The sequence below is a fragment of the Urocampus carinirostris genome, chromosome 11, assembly GCF_059441175.1.
Source record: "Urocampus carinirostris isolate Australia breed hairy pipefish chromosome 11, RoL_Ucar_1.0, whole genome shotgun sequence".
In the NCBI taxonomy this organism is placed as follows: domain Eukaryota; kingdom Metazoa; phylum Chordata; class Actinopteri; order Syngnathiformes; family Syngnathidae; genus Urocampus; species Urocampus carinirostris.
In genome coordinates, this window is record NC_142359.1 from 23,841,931 (window position 1) to 23,859,587 (window position 17,657).

General features: G+C 41.2%; 1 protein-coding gene across 1 annotated transcript in view; it reads right to left on the reverse strand.

The window, feature by feature from the left end:
• LOC148356844 (xylosyl- and glucuronyltransferase LARGE1) overlaps positions 1-17,657 on the reverse strand; it is a 126,592-nt gene that overhangs the window by 61,706 nt on the left and 47,229 nt on the right. The window contains exon 3 of the mRNA XM_088347298.1: positions 6,733-7,034. Coding sequence (XP_088203424.1) covers positions 6,733-7,034 — 302 coding nt within the window. The remainder of the gene's footprint in view (positions 1-6,732; positions 7,035-17,657) is intronic.

Sequence of the window (17,657 nt, forward strand, 5' to 3'; positions counted from 1 at the left end):
TGTCAGAACGTATTCTGAATCGTCTTGATTTATTATTTCTCTTCAGTTAAGGTAAGTGCTCCAACAAATCTTGTATATTCTTCTCATTTTCATGTTTTGTTCAGTTAGAGCTAGTGTGTGTCCCAACATATTCTATGTTGTCTTATTTCTTGGTTAGTTCATTTAGAACGGGGGTCAGCCAAAAGCGCCGCTCTGGTGTGTGAGTGTGTGAACAAGAAAGTGTGAAATACATTGTAGAGCGCTTTGTGCGCTCCTCAGTGGCTTGAAAAGCGCTATATAAATTCAGTCCATTTATCCTCTACTCTGGAGCCACATGCCGCTCTTTGGCACTCCCTAGTGGCTCCCTGGTGCATTTTACAAAAAGTTTGATAATGGAAAATGATATAGTATCTGAACATGGACATATATACAGTATGTTTATACAGTATTTGATGCCTTCCTTATAAGGCTTATATAAAGCTTTAAACTTTTTTGAGGGTCCAAAATGGGTTGCCAACCCCTGAGTTAGAGCTAGTCCGTGTCCCAAAATAGTCTGAAGTGTCTTCTTTTCTTGTTTCGCGCAGTCAAAACTACTTGGTATTTTGATGTACTATGCATAGTCTGCTTTCCATGTTTTGTTAAGTTGGACATAGTCGGTGTCACATTTCTGTGTTTACTTCCTCTGTTTTTTTTTTTTTTTTTCCAGTAAGAGCCAGTGAGTGTGCTATCATGTTCTATTTTGCCTCCTTTCTTGTTTTGCTTAGTTAGAGCTAGTTAATGTTAGTCTGTGTTTTCTTGAGTTCTTGTTTTTCGCGTTTACTGCAATCATGTACACCCCGGGTAACAGACTACAATTTTTACTCATAGTCACGAAATATGGACATCTTCAAATACCTTGGCCTAAAATCGTGTTTTTCATAGTCATGAAACATGGTAAAATCATGAAAGTGTCATGATTGCTGATACGGGCACCTGTGACTGCCCCGTTGGCGCCAACAGCCCTAATCGCTGATTGGTTCCCTGACTCTATTCAAACCCCTGGCTTTCAAGAGGAAGCTGTCAGACCGTCTGCGAACCTATGATTTCAGCTAGGCAAGCTCTGCACTATCCGACATTATCCTGCCCTGTTTTCTCCTGCCTGATACCTGTTGCCGATTTTATTTCTGGAATCGTTACCACCCTTGCTCCCCCATCCCGACTATCGACCAGCTTTCCCGCTGCCTACGACTATCCTCGCTCGACACAGAAGTGCCACTTCTGCATTCCTGCCATCAGGTACCCGTGTCCGACGATCATCGGATCGTGGAAGCAAGCACTGCTCTCTCTTTCTCAATAAGACTGAGTAAAACGAACGCTATTGGGTCCTGTCTCCGTTTCTGGTTTGTGACAGAAACATCCTAAATCAGATATAACCTGCCCTATTATCAGGTGTGCCGTATGTCTGTGTTAAATATAGATATAGTCACTGAGATTTCGCCTTTGAGTACAGTGCCCCTTGTACTGAAATCCAGTAGACAACATAACCTAGCCTAAAACCATGTACACCGTATGGTCGTGAAATACAGAAGATTCAATAAATCCTGGGACTGATAATCGGTTGAGCCCTATGGTCCTAATAAGGAGTTAAATTCAATCCAACCAGATTTTCAATGGCATCGAAGCTCATCTGATGACACGTGATTGCTGACCGCACTTTAGCTAACATTCCCCAGCCAACGTAGCATTATTAACTTTATGGTCTGACGCCGTCTCGGGGATAGAGCCGTAATTTTGCCGCGCGTGTGCTGAGACGGCATCATCAAAACCAGACGGACTCCGTTCTTCCTTCTCCAGTGCCGGCCGAAGGTGAACCAACGTATGCGGTCGGATTTTAATAGAAAGGCAGGTCCATCGAGAGGCGAGAAGGGCGCTGGGGTGGTCCGGCATTTGGTCCATCTGTCAACAAGCCGGCGAGCGGCCAAAGGATTTGCCGGGCACGTTTCCATCAGCTGTAGAATCAGCAAACGTTATCGAGGCTAATCTGACGTTTGCTAACGGCAAAATCAAACGGGATATGAAAAGTGACAGTTTGGTTATCAATATCCGTGTGATGTGCCGTTTAGCACAGAACCGTTGTGAAAAACAGGCCTCATTTCTGACAGTTTTTCTTGCAGCTTTCCTTTGTCATCTGTCTCACTCTTCCAGTGTATCGCTACAAAATCGTGCACACTATTTCCCTCCAACCTGGGAGGAGAGGCTGGAGCGAGCCCACCTGCTCTGTACATTGGATCAGCTGTTTTAATCCATTTTTAACGTAATCTAAGACACAGAAACATGTGCATTTATGTTAAGTATTTAATTTGTTGGTATGAATATCTGTGATTTATAGTCCAGTGCGGCTTGTGCGGCTTTTTGGTATTTGTTTTTATTAAAGAGACAGTGTGTATCATTTAGCGACCTCTGATGCTAAAATTTTAATGATTCAAATAAAAAGCGAAAGTACATCAATTATGTTATAAATATGCATTTTCTTATAAAATACTCGTAGATGGAGGAATCCGTATTTATTTTGTGTAACATGAGGCTCACCTAGAGGCAGCTGACATCCTTGACGAATCTTGCTGCCTTTCTCCCCTTCTTTTTTCCCTTTCTCCTTTTCTTTTTTTTCTTAATTTTTCTTTCTTTTTTCATTTTCTTCCTTTTATCTACTCTTACTTTTTCTTGTTTTTCCTCTAATTTTCTCTCTTCTTTTTCTCTTTTTTCATTTTTTGTCTTCTTTTTTATTTTTTCTTTTGTTCTATGTTTTTCTTCTTTGTCACTGCATTTTTTGTCAAAAAAGGAGAAGAAAAATTGTGCAGTTTGTATCCTTAAATGGTGGTTTGTAGGACTTTTTTTCTGTTGCATGACACAATACAGAGACATCCATTGGTCAACTATTACACGCTGTCCCCTTAAAAAGAGTGGTTGAGGATTATAGTCCAGAATATGATGTCCTCGATTCTTTACAATATGGGAATTCCTGAGTTTTGCATTCCATATTCACAATATCTCAAATATTATACAGTATATAATCTTACTAAATATTTAATATTAAAATATTGACTATTTTCTCTCGCTCGGATTTATAATTTGTTCTTAATATTGGACATAATGATACTTATTTCATTCTTATTATTTCCTTAGAAGCTGATTCATTTGCTGTTACTTTTTTCCGAGATACTTTGACAGGAACATTTCCCGTATCTGTTGAAACCATTTTGCATCTCATTCCATTCGTTCTTTTGTTTTCTGTCACAATATGGCTGCCGCTTCACATAAAAAAACAATCAGAGCCCTGTTTTGATTTCATTTTTGATAGGTTGGAAATGAATGTTCTAATAACAGCTTTGCACTTATTTTATTTTGTCATGTTTGGAAAGAAAAGTGATGGTAATTTTTACCTCCATTTATTTGTTTTAATGTCAAAAAAAATAAAAAAACGATAAGTGATCCCGACCACTTCCCACTTTTCACATCAAACTATTGTTTGCAAAATGAGTTATGTGCTATTTAAGCGGCAGAATGAATCATCCCTAGATGTATTTTAACAGGTAAAGTATTCTGTTTTTTTTTTCTTTATCTGACTGTTGTCAGTGGTACATTTTCATGCTGACGATAATCTGACTAGAAACGAAATATTGACCGTTTTCTGATTACATTAAAGCGAACAATAATCCGATTCTGGTCTTAGTCCCAATGCTAGTTTCACATTTGCAACAGTCAGGTGAGTCTCTGTCATTTTCCCATGTCCCATTCCTGCAAAGCTGTATCGCAACGCGCACTGCCGGTAACCTTTACAGCACCTGGTAAAACGGAGGAGGATCCAGGCCAGGGCACACCCCGCAGTGCCCAGACCCTCCAAGCCCCACAAGCTACACCCCAAGGCAGACTATCAACGCATCGTCGGATATTACAGCCGGCTGGGAACAAGGAGTCAGAATGGCAACAGTTTGATAAGGACAGGCTACCGCACCCTGCGACATGCTGAACGGAACAGAATGTGGCAAAGAATGGACCCGTAAGCGCAGTATCTTCATTGCAAATCTGTTTGGATTATCAAAGAAGCTGCTTGGAGAGAAACACAGTGGTCAGCTCTCATGTCCTGTGAAGGACATAATTCAGCACCTCAGGAGCACCTACAGCAACAGCACGAGAGAGCAAAACCTCAGGCACTGTGCTATTCTGATTTGCCCAACAGAACCCTGCAGCCTGTAAAACATCAGTGAACCATCCCTGAAGGAAATCATCAAGGTCATCAAATCTGCCCGAAGTGGAATTGCCTACAAGGTCTTCAAAGAGTGTACCGCCTGTTGGAGCGCCTTTGGAATATCTTCAGGGTAAACTGTGAAAAGAGAAATGTACCTCAATATTGGAAGTACGCAGAGGAAGTATGAGAACACAAAGACAAAGCAGGCGTTGTAACACAGCGGACCCTTGAGGTGCGAGAAAGCAAGGGCAACTTGGCAGGACCTCTCCAATGAATATGGGTCGATTCCACACAAGTTGGTGGAATTGTTCCTAAGCACAGGTCAATTCTCCAGATCTGGAACCCGACAACCATAATTAGAGTATTCATTGATAATCTCAGGATTACCACAACATCAGTGCCCAGATATAGATGGCTCCCTCAAGGCCTTGATCCACTCAATAAATGGCCATGTGTTTTAAACCTGATGATTCCAGATCCTGAGTCTTATGAAAAGGAAAGGTTACCGACCGCTTCCGCTTCAGTCTGGGAGACGCCACAATTCCATCTGTACAAGAAATGCCAGTGAGAAGCCTGGGCAAGCTCTTCACCAGTGATCTGAAAAATACTGCTGCACTTCGAGCTACAAGCAATAACCTCAATGTGTGGAGAAGCCGAGGATACAGTAGAGCAGGCCGGAGCGAGACTGCAAAACACTACCCTAGTGGGAACCATAGCTACAGCCCAGGCCAGGCAGCAACCTAAAATCATGCTACAGCTAAACCAAAGGACGGGAAAGGCAAAAGCTTATCCAGGATGAGGTTCACGCTGAGGTGAAAGAGGAGCCCTTCAGCAGTGTGGTGGTCATTGCAAGATCACCAGGACTGAACTCTAAAAAACAGAGTCAGACACTTTTAAATTCCTGGTCACATTGATGCATGATGTCCTCCCAACTCCTAATAACCTGTTTACCTGGGGACTGCTAAACTTACCTATGTATCATCTCTGTCAGAAAAGAGGATCATTACAACACATTCTCAGCTGTTGCTCAAAGGCCTTGGGAGATGGCAGGTATCAGAGGAGCTGCAACCAGAACTTGCGGACAATAGCACACACAATCCGGCATCAACACCAGCAAAAGGCAACATACCAACCAGGGGCCCGATTCATTTTGTCCGAGCGCGCTGCGAGCCTATTGAGATGGGCTGCAGTGGCTTTGCAGGCAGGTCTTTACACCGTGTCCTCCGGCTCCTTGGGATTTGTGGACTGAGCAGGCAAAGAGCCAGCAATAACATCTTGGTGACCCCAAACACTCGTTGGCCCAGGTAGAGTCAGTGATGATGTGTCCAGGATATACAATAAGGAGTATTGAGTAACACAATGGATCTGTTTCCCTTAACCATGGTATTTTAATGCCCCAAAGAACTGTGGGAATTTAGTACAGAGACAAATTTTCCATGCGGCTTACAGGGTAAAAAAGCCTTAGGTGTATGAGTTGATTTTACTGAGAAATTTGCATTTGATTTTCTGGACTAAACGCCACAATTGTATACTGTAAGTACATACATCAGGCTAGCCATGTACGAGCACAACTTATGAACAGACAAGACAGCAATCGAGCAAACAAGAAACCTACTTGGTTCGGTACAGTGGTTCTCGATTGGTCATACTTTTACCGGTGGTTTTCCTGTAACTCCTGGTTTTGAGCTTGTAGCTTCTTAACCCATTGGTTTTCCCAGAATTTTTAGATTTGTACCGGTAGGTTTTTGACTCGTAGGTTTTTGAAAACCTTTTTGTTTTGTATTCTTTGCTTTTAGACCTGTGGGTTTTCCCAGCGCTTTTTGATGTGTATTAGTAACTTTTCGTCTGGAAGCTTTACCTGAAGGTTTTTGATTTGAACTCGAAGCTTTTAGACTTGTATGTTTTCTCTCAGCTTCTTTATTTGTCGTGTAGCTTTTTGACGCTTTGGGTTTTCCTGTAACTTTTTGTTTTGTACTGGTAGCTTTTCGACACATAGGTTTTCCCACAGCCTTTTTAGTAGCACCCTTGGCTTTTGACTTGTCGGTTTTCCTAAAGCTTTTTGATTTATTTTTCGTAGCTTTTCAACTTGTTGGTTTTCTTGAAGCCTTGTTTTATACTTGTTGCTTTTCAGCTCTTGGGTTTTCTCAGCTTTTTTTATTTGTACACGTAGCTTTTGACCCGTAGGTTTTCTTGAAGTTCTTTGCTTTCTACTTGTAGCTTTCTACAGAAGCTTTTTTTGTTTTACACTTGTAGCTTTTTGACCCGTAAGTTTTTCTAAGCTTTTCCTTTGTACTCATAGGTTTCCCCTGAAGCTTTTTGATATATACTTGTCGTTTTTCGATATAAATTGTCAGAAATCGTGATTTTGTGGCTATGCCTTTTTGACGGCGATCTTACTCCTTAGTGGGCACCCCTACTGGGCTGAAGTGTGCTACGTCTCTGCGGGGAGCGCTATCAGATGTTGCCAACATTAAACAGATGGTTAAAAAAAAAAATCACAAACTGTAAAGGGAGTGCAAAGTTCTCACCTCGCATTTATCCACCGCCGGCTGCTGCACGCAGTCGGAGGTGTTTGCTGCCGCGACCGCCGCCCCTTTGCGGCCTTCGTTGTCGCCTGTTCCCTCTTCGGAATGTGCTCGGCTGCGGTTGCCATGGTGACGGGCGTACGGTAGGCGAGACGAAGGGCTCCTGGGCGGCCGGCTGAGCTGGCGGCGCAACGCCCGGTTTTCCTCTTCCACCGCTCGTACCCGCAACTCCAATGCTTGGCGCTCGCTCGGGCTGCCGGGCGTGGTCGATTGGCTCACCGGGGGTGACAGGGGGAGGGGCTTCACTGTTGAGGGAAGAAGAAAAAACTTCCAGTGATACAATAATCGCTCACTGTATCGCGGTTTGCTTTTCGGTTTCGCTACTTTGCGGATTTTCATCGTGCGTTGTTTCTGCACCCTGATCGGCTAAACCGGCTAGCAGCAACTTGCAGCTCTGAGCCCCTCATCTTTCAATAGAAAAAAGTATATTTCTAGCTTTTATAGTTTGGTCACGTAATGACTCCCAACGATAGGATTTCCGACACATCCCTTGGGGTTGAGCGAAGGGGCTGGGAATCCCCTCCCTTGTATCAATTTCCTCATCGGAGTCAAGGAGGCAAGAATGTGAGGGTGATCTTAACTCTATCCATCTCCCACTAGGGGGAGTATGTCTCCATTGTTTAGGAAACAACAGTTGAAAATTGCTAAGTTTCTCGGAAGTACTCGTTTCCGAGAAAACAGAAATGGCTCCTTGTGAAAGGATGCATTTCAAGCAAGACTTTCACTTGAGTTTTTTTTTTTTTTGCTTTTATGATAAACAATGCTTTTCATAAACCCAAGGCTATAAACACTTTGTTTGCAAAATAACATTTTATTGCAAGAAAACTGAACTTATGCATAAACCATGAGCAGCGGCAAATCCTTTCCAATACATGTACTTCTTTAAACAAAACATTAAAAATGATTGGAATATATATCAAACGAGTAGCTTTGATGTATGATAGCCATGACCAAAGTCCGGCCCGGGGGCCAGTTACAGCCCGTGATCACATTTTTAATGTCTTAAAATTTATGATATGTGGCCCGCGGGTAATGTTGAACGCAATAAATAATACATTTGTGCAAAAAAAATTAAATCAGCTGATGACAGAAGCCCTTTGGCCACCTTGACCTTGTATTTCTGGGAGAATTCCAGTCAATCCCATTTCCGACATGTATATAAAAAAAGAAAAGTTGACAGTGAGGGCCGCCATTGTGTCAGTTCAAGTGTGAATTGGAAATCCCAAGAGACTGTGGCTGTTTTCAAAGAACATAATATCAAGAGCAGGTGGCATGGCAGCTGAGTGGTTAGCATGTCTGTGGCACAGTTCTTAGGTCATGGGATCAAACCTTCCTGTGTGGAGTTTGCATGTTCTCCCCGTGCTTGCGTGGGTTTCCTCATACATTCCAACAACATGCATTTCAGGTTAATTGGCCGGTCCAAATTGTCCCTAGGTGTGAATGAGCTTGTGAGTTGTCTGTCTCTGTGCGACTGGCTGGCAACCGGTTCAGCGTGTCCCCTGCCCACTGCCCGAAGATAGCTGGGATGGGCTCCAGCGCCCATGCGACCCTACTGAAGATAAGCGGTACAGATAATGGATGGATAGATGATATCAAGAGGCACTGCCAGACCAAACATGTTGACTACAAAAAGCTAACTGGAAATGAACGCTATGAACAGGTGAAGCAACTGGAAGCTGTTATAAAGCCACGACAGCTCTTTTTCACGAGACTCTGCAAGTCTAATAAAAAATGTGAAAATGGCAAGCTACGTGTCAAGGAGGGTATATCTATTAAATAGTCGGCCCTCTCACATTTTCACATTACCAACTCGGGGGCCACACGATAGAACAAACATTCTGTCGGGGGCCAAAGTACTAGATTAAGGAGAAATAAAAATAAATAAATAAGAGAAAGAGGGAGGGAAAAGGAACGAAAGCGGGACAAAGAAAGAAAAAAAGAAGAGAGGGAGAGAGCGTGAGAAACAAAAGAGAAAAAGAGAAGTCGTGAGAGAGGGGGAAGGAAAGGGAGAGGAAGAAAGAAATCCAAAGAGAAATAGAAAGACAGAAGGAGAGAAAAGAGAAAAGAAAGCATGAAAGGTAGGAAGAGAGAAAGAGAAAAGAGAGAAAAGGAAAAAAGGAAGTTAGAGCAAATGAAGTTAAAAAGACACAGAGAAAGAAAGAGACCAAGAGCAACAAAGGAAGAGAAAAATAGAGACACAGAGAGTGAAAGAGACAGAGTGGGAGAAAGGGAGTGGAAAAGAGAAAGAAAGAGCGAAAGAGAGAGAGAAAGAGAGAGAGAAATAAATACAAGTAGTACAGTGTCTGTGTGAGAGGAACCTGGCTTTGGCAACATCAAGTTGACATATTTTAACCTGCAGCTTGTTTTTCTCTTGCGCTTCTCTGAGCGTTGTCTCGCGGGCCGGATTCAATCCCTTAGTGGGCCTGATTTGGCCCGCGGGCCGCTTGTTTGACACCAATGCTCTAGAGTCTAGAGCTAGTATGCGTCTTATGAAAATGAATTGATTAAAACCAATGAAAATCAATGGATGGGAAAGTATCAGTAAATGGAAGAAAATCAACTAAAATCAGTGACTATTTTTTTCCGTGCAACTCTGTATCCAGCATTTATTTTCCTTTTCTCGAAAGGCAATATCGATCAAGTATTGACGTGAAATCGAAGAACACCGGGCCAGCATCCAATTTCAATCCACTTTGTCTTTGAAATCGGCCGCACCCGATATAGAGGGATCAACTTGTGGCTCTATAAAAAGGCACGGTCTAGCCCCCCCGAGGCTCAGCTCCAGCTTCGTTAAAAGAAGACGAGTCTGACGTCTGGCATGGAAAGAAAAAAGGAAGCGAATCTATTGATCCGTGTGGGCAAAGTTAAAGTTGAATAAATAATATGCATCCTGAGCACAGCACCCGCAAGGGAATCTGCTAATAAAGTCCATTTGAAAGTTGGCATTTCTCCTCATGTATCCGCTTGAATTGAAGCAGCGGAATAAAAACAATTTAGAAATAAAAAACGTGGCCGGCCGACCGGCTGCTCGCTCGTTTGTTGTTGATATTGGAATTTGCATCTGTGATTTATAACCCGCAAGGAAGAAACTTTTTTGGTGGGGAGGTAGTGGAATTCATATGATCGGTCCAATATATCTTGATAGGACCAAAGAAAAAGCATCCATGGGGAAAGCTCATTAGAAATACGCACGCCAGGAATTCCAGCATGTATTGTGGGTCCTACTAGCGTAGGCCACTACTGCTAGCTTGTGGGGAAAATAAAAACAACAGTCCATCTATGAAGCTTTCTTTTAGGGGGGAAAAAAACTAACATTGGAAGACCTTATTTATTTAAAGGGAAGCTTCCATCTACAGTTAAGCCCCTTCCTTTAGCATGTCGAGAAGTCTAACTTTGTTGGCGATAGAAAGCGTCTCTGCCTTTTGGTGGTTTTGTCGGTTTAGATACGACAACCCCGCCTTAAGACAATCCTATGTTACAGTAGGGAATACTTAAACAAAACAAACAAAAAAAACCTTTTGGGGGGGAGTACCAGAGGTTCAGAATTAGCTTAATAGCATAGGTTTGTATCCCCCCATTAGGTCTGCACGATTTTGAAAAATAAAAAACTAATTGTGATTTTTTTCAGACCTTTATTGGAATTGCAGTGCGATTTGATTTTAAAAGAAAAGTGCTATTCTGTGCTAGTGACTTTTTTTAGGAAAACTTAAACAATGGGACATGCAAACCTACCTCAAAATAAAGTTCTTATCGACAGAATATACAACTGTAAGAAAAAAAACTATAGATCTAGAAATAAAAACTGAATTTCAGTTAAAGTAATTGTCATTATACAAAAGTACAAGAAAATTGGAAAGGATTCTCCGTTCAGTGCAAAAAAATCAATTTAGAGAGCGACTGGCAAGCTGCACGCTTGCATCAGATAACTGCGATTTCAGTAAAGTCTCAGGCGCTCTCTGCCATGATTAAAATACAAGAGTCACGAATATAGTTGTTTCCCAAGAAATAATGGGTAATGGATCTGGTGTTGGTAACTAGTGACGTTCAGCAGCGGTGGTTTAAGAGTTGTTAGCCTAGCCATTTGCTTTCCCTTCAGACGTCGCCTCAGTTGATTCCCGGACGCGATAAGAATTCACGGAGCACCCGCTGGTGATCAGTATTTCTTTGCCTTCTTTAAAATTTCCTCAGAGTCAGAATTAATTGATGAATTTCTTAAAGCTATAGGCTGTTGGGTTTGTTTTAGTGGACAGTTGTTGTAGAGCCGTTTGACAGCTTACACAGTTGCGCGCACACTGCAAGAAAACTTTGCCTCGCCTTTATTGGCAAGTGCCATTAAAACGTGCCTCTGATTGGCCGGTGCTGTTAAAACCCGAACTTTGTCAATTTTTCATCACTCAAATAACACACTTGGACTATAAATCCTTAAAAAATTGCAGCATCTTGCGATGACACAATCGCAATAGGTCACATCGTGGAGCTCTACCTCCAGTGTTGCGTTTTTATCTTGTGTTTGGAAAGAAACAGTTTAAATATTTCTGAACGCCAATTGCAGTTATATCAGGTAAACAAATCACGATCAGTCTCATCATTTTGAAGAATCCACACAATTATTTATTAATTTGATATTTTTTTGGGGAACAGCACAAAATCAGCAGTTATGTTTTTGGTTGCCCAGAGGTACCTAGGGAGAGAGAGAGAGAGAGAGAGAGAGACAAAGCGATAGAAAGACAGCTAGATAGACAGAGGGAGAGACAGAGACAGAGACAGACAGTGAGAGAGAGACAGAGACAGAGAGACAGAGAGTGAGACAGAGGGACAGCGAGAGAGACAGGCGTAGTTTTTAGCGGCTCGTTACATTGAAAAATAATCCATCAATAAAATCGTACACCAGATCCATTACCCATGAAACAAATGACTAGGAGCTACAACTTGTGGGAAACCCCCACATTTAGGTCTCTTCTTTTTTAATCATCGCGGAGACCTGGCTCAAGCCAGCCACTATCTTTATTGCCTTCTTGCACTGAAAGGAGAAGCCCTCCAATTTCATTTTACTTTTGTATAATGACCATGACGACCATTGATTCATTCTTTAGACATTTTTTCTAAAGTTGTTGTTTTGTTACAGTCGAATACTCAGTAAGGATGTCATCCCAAGGCAAGTTTGACCCTTGGGGTCTTTTTTAAAAGATGCAACACTATTTTGCAGATGTTCACTTTTCGCGGGGGGTTCTGGTTCCCATTAGCCGCGATAACCGAGGGATTACTTTTTTTTTTTAAATGATCGAAAATTGGTATGAGCTTTCTGAGTTGACATAGTAGACATTTCCTATTTAAATAACATTGAGAGGATATTTTTCAAAGGCAGGGACTGATGTTGCGAGTGCTAAGGCACCTTGCCAAACAACAAACTTTGTAAGTTGATGAAAACATTCACAAGGAGCATCAAAAATGTCCTCAAATGAAGCGAGGATGAGTTGAGGTAAGGCCATTCGTTCCTTCCTGGGGAATTCTGTTAATTGGCATCCTTCCCCTTGATGCGAGAACATTGCGTCGCGAAAAGCGTGCAACGCTAAATCGAGTTTCAGGGACCTGAAACTGTCAGCTTGTGACAGCGCTAGACCTTTCAACATGCTGACTAAGTCGGGCCACAACTAGGACACGAGTAGATAGAATTGGATTCCCGAGTCACTGATATAAAGAAATTTGACACTCGATCGTTTTCCATCCAGAACTCACCTTTATGTATTTGTTACTTATACAGTACCTTGCAAAAGTACTGCCCCCCTTCCCCCAAACTCATAGATTAAAAAAGATAAATACAAATTTCTAAGAATCAACATGTGAGACGCAATCAAATGTATTCAATATTTTAATATATTGAAAAGTAGACATTACATTACAAGTATTGGCGCCCCATTGAGTACTTTGTATAACCTCCTTTTGCTGCTATCACCGTAAAGGATTTTATAGATTTTGACTATAAAGGATTTTATACAATTGACACAGTTTAATGCAAGATTTTCACCGAGTGGGCTTTAGTTCAATGACAGGGCAGGCTGTTCAAAATGCAGAATATTTTGTCTAGTTCTGTTGATAACAGGACGCGTAAGTGTGCTGACACAAAATGTTCCAGACATCAAGCTGCTGTGTATTGAGAACGGTGGGCTCAGCTTGGCATGCCCATGGGAGGAGCCGGCACACCATTTTGCGGGGAGACGTGGGCCAATAAGATAAAGCTAAAGGACTTCAGAAGAAGGCTTCACACAGACTTAAACGTCACTTTGGCAGTCTTCGATGGAGTTCACTTAGTCTTCGATGGAGTTCACTTAGTTCTTCTGTTAGGGAAAATAAATCTGCCCCCGTGTGAAAATGTCAGCTTTCCTGATCATTTTTCTCTCAAGAAACGAGCGCACATAATTGTTGGGTGAATGTAGGTTGTGTTTGGTTAATGGAGTCAGATAACTAATTCGAACAATTTGGTAAACGATAAATTTTGATAATTAATTCCCAACAATTCCCACAAGTCTTTTGAGGTACGTCTCTATAAGTGTTGCACATTTTGAAACAGAAATATGTGCCCATTCTTCTTTACAAAACAGCTTAAGTTCCTTAACCCTAGAACGCATGACCAACCAGTATATACACTTCCATAAGTGGGGTCAAAAATGCATTTTTGTAATCAACTTAAGATATTTCTTTTATTTTGGTTGGAGATTATATATTTTCTTCAACAATAGATTTTTGGTGAGTTCATTAGTCATTTTATGTTCTCACATTTTACCAAATAATAACCAATCGGGAATGTTTGTGTGTCATTATGTCTGACTACATGGAAGACAGACAGAGAACATTTAATAGGCAGTGTTCTCGTTTGCCCGCGTCCCTGCGTCCTAGACGCATTATTTTTGCTGGGGACGCATCGTGTCAAATCAACGTGTGTCCCAGGGACGCAACTTTTTTGACACAAAATTGTCATTATCATTTTTTAACAAAGATTTACCGCACTCCAAACTTTTCGTGAGGCAGATCCGCCATTGTTGTTTTGGTCTCGCGGTTCGAGTTTTCGTCTGCACGCCGATCTCCAGTTCGAGTTGTGTAGTGAAAGTCTGTTTCTTTTTAGAGAACCGGCTTTTTCGGCTCAACTCATTAAAGAGAGCCGGCTCTCAAACGGCTCACTTGCTTTGATGCATTATATTACGAATAATTATGTTGTATAAAGAAGTTCAGAATAAAAGGAAGTCTAAAAGGAGAAAATGAAAAAAGACAGGTTTGTAATGATCCCTTCTGATCAGAATATTACCAACAATAATTTAATGCAGGAAATGAAATAATAATTTGAATAAGAAAATGTATTATTCTAAATTATATTTGCATGTATTTTTTCCTTCTACAGTGAACGTCCAAGCGACCTCATTTTTGAACTTTTTTTTATAATAATCCTCATTCATGTTGAGCAACTCAGTGTCTCGCAACAAAATCTTCATTAACAATATATATGATATGAGGAAACACATTTACAATATAACATGTTAAACTACACAAATAAACATGTTTGGAAAAAAAAAAGATTTTTTTGTATTTTGTAAGGGAAAATACGAAAGTTTGTAAGGACATGGAGCACACTAAATTTTGGGGACCCTTAGATCTCTGTTGGGACCCATAGATTTTTGAGCATGCGAGTCCCCGGGACCCATCACTTTTCAGAGGTAAAATGAACACTGAATAGGTGCAAAAAACATGTCAGCCCTCACAAATGTACACAAACAAATAGCTTCCCTCATTGTATGCAGCTTTCACAAACTATTTGCTTCTGGCTGTGTGCATTGCACACATGGGTACTGCATTGCCTACAGCAATTGTTGGCGTTGTGATCCTTGTTTTTTCATCAATCCACACATTGCCTTTGCAAGTACTTCGGTTGGTTACTTTGCAGTCGAATTTCATATGCGGTGTCACAAGCTCTTCTGACAGTTTTTTGAGAAAGTGTCAACGTCCATTGGGGATACTTGTGTAGAATTTGGGATGCTGAGCCCTAAATAATGAGTAGGCATTCGGGGTGGAATTATCAATCTAATTGTATCTACTTCACCTTTGGTCTGGTTGTAGGAGAGAATCCCTTCTGTTTTTTTTCTTTTGGCTGTTTTCATCCACTATCTTGTTGTGGTGCATTGTTCAAAGTACCACAAACACCTTACTCCCTTTTTCTCATACAGCTGATCATGGTCATGCTGCTATTGAACATGAATTCAGTACTGTGGAGCTCCCTTGGCTTGTTAGCCTTCATGACTGGAGGGCTGTCCAGCTTGTTCTGTCGCACGGTTCCCACAATAGTCAGACCCTTCTCCAGGAGATGCTCTGCAAGAGCCACACTGGTGAAGAAAGGCCACAAATAATAAATATTATATTGTATTTTGACAAATACAATAATGTTAACTGCCTTAGTTATCTAGCCAATTGAACATTAGCGAACTTTGGATCTAGCTAAGTAGTACTTTGTACCTGATGTGTGTGTGTGTGTGTTTTTATGTTAATCAGTGTTTCTCAATTATTTTCTGCCGCCAAATCAACCCCCCACCCCCCTCTTCCATGTCTTTTCTAGAGAAAAGCAACAAAGCAACACTTGAGCACAATGCTGCCACCACCATGTTTTATGGTGGAGATGGCGCTTTCAGGTTGATGTGCAGTGTTAGTTACTCTTACACTAAACATACCACTGTGCATTCAGCCTAAAAAATCAATTTTGGTTTCATCTGACTAGAGCACCTTGTTTCACATGTTATTTGTGTCTCCTAGGTTGCTTCTTGCAAACGCCAATCGGGCTTTTTTATGGTATTTTTTTAGCAGGGCCTTTTTCTAGCCACTTTTCCATAAAAGGCAGACTTAAGCAGGTTATGCACAAATATGCACATATTGTCCCATCTATGCCTGCAGGTCATGCAATGTGATCATGGGTCTCTTGGTTGCTTCTTTGATTAGTTTTCTCCTTGTTTGGGCCGAAGAGCAGGGGATAGGACGCTATGGTTCGGGAGCAAGATATGGCTCTTTTCATAGGTACATATGGCTTGGAGATAAAATCAATCATGTAATCTCATCTATAACCAATTCTGATGATCACAGAGTCAAATGTAGTACGTACATAAGCGATATAGTGCAAATAGAATTCACAGTTCAGACCAGTACATAATGGGCAAAGTTTCAACTACAATTTACCTGCTGGCTTGATTGCGCTTGTACAACCAAGGCTTTACACTCCTATCGGTGAGTTTGTTGGTGACTTTAGAGTCCTATCCTGGACCAAGATGTCCTATACTACACTTTACAGTCAGGTTGTCACACTGACAGATCCAGTTTTGGCTGTACGCTGCTAAATAATCCTTGATATGGAAGCTCAGTAAATAGTTTTGGTCCACTGTTGAAAAACTTTATAATGAAAATCCACAGAAGAAAAAGTAAACAACCAGAAAAGCCAGCCAGCACACAGAGCAATTTGATTGGATGAGCGGTATGGTTGGCGGATCTATTCACACAGCACACTTTCCTCTGCACTGAAGGTAGATACGTCAGTATCCTCTTTGCAGTATTTTGTGACATTTTTACAAAAGAACACCGCTGGCACTTTGTTTTGAAAACAATATTTATGAAGGGAAAAAAAGGTCTAGCCTCAATTAGCCTCAACAATCCTAAATAATTGCGAGAAATACACAAGTTTAAAGTGGTATATTTGTGTATATGAGACACAGGCTTATATCAAATCATATAATGTCAAACAGTGAAATAAAATGTGCTGAAAATTTAAATTTTGTGTAAAGAGCGGGTTTGGAGATTTTGCTGAAATGAGTCTTAATATATATGGTATGGCTCTCCCTCAAAAAAAAGAAAAATAAATACTTTACTATGATGGCTCTTTGGGGCAAAAAAAGTTTCAAAACCCTGGTTTAGGGGGGTGGTCCGGTTATGGTAGGTTTAAAGTGGTTTAAAGCTCTCTCCATTTTGAAATGAAATGAAATAAAATTAAATGATCTGCATTTATATAGCGCTTTTCAAGTCAATGACTTCCCAAAGCGCTTTACAATGTGCTCCACATTTCCCAATAGTGGCCTTGCAGCCATGTAAGGCGCTAACCTGCTTATTGGGGGTATTAAGGGTTCAGTGTCTTACCCAAGGACACTTCGACATGTAACACGGACAGCCAGGATTCGAACTGGGATCCCTTGATCCCAAGACGAGCGCTCTACCTCCTGAGCTACTGCCGCCCCGGAATGATATTATTACTCGCACAGTCCTCTAGGAGCCGTGCAATTTTTGCAAAATCTTCAAACAGAGCTCTTTTTTAACTAATTGGCACAAAAGGGCACTAATTTTTATATACATTTCTAAAACAAATTATCATATTATTATGTTGTTACGACATTATTGCCAGTGAGGCACCATACTGGAGACCCCTGTTGTACAAGAGCTGATACAGATTCCTTTTGAGTCAATAAATCCTTGTTCTAAATCCTTGTCCTAAATCGTATTTTGTGTCTGCATCCTTGAAAAGGAGTCAAATTGGCATAGATGTTACCTTTGGAGTTGGGGAAGAAAAGCTCTTATACGTTTGGACATAGTCATAAATAACAGAGGAAAGAGGAAAAACAATCCTTTAGATTGCAATCGATATTTGCAAAAGAGAACAAATGGAAACCGGTTCTACACTCCCATGCATTTTCCATAGGAAAGTCACCTTAGCGTAATAGGTACTAATATTCACATGCTGATTGATGAAAAGAACGTAAGGTAATATTTTATCTAGCTAATGCAGCAATGCGACACCAGAAATAGGTCAGGAAAGCTCCCAAAACGCTGGCTGCCACATTTAAGAAGGAGTT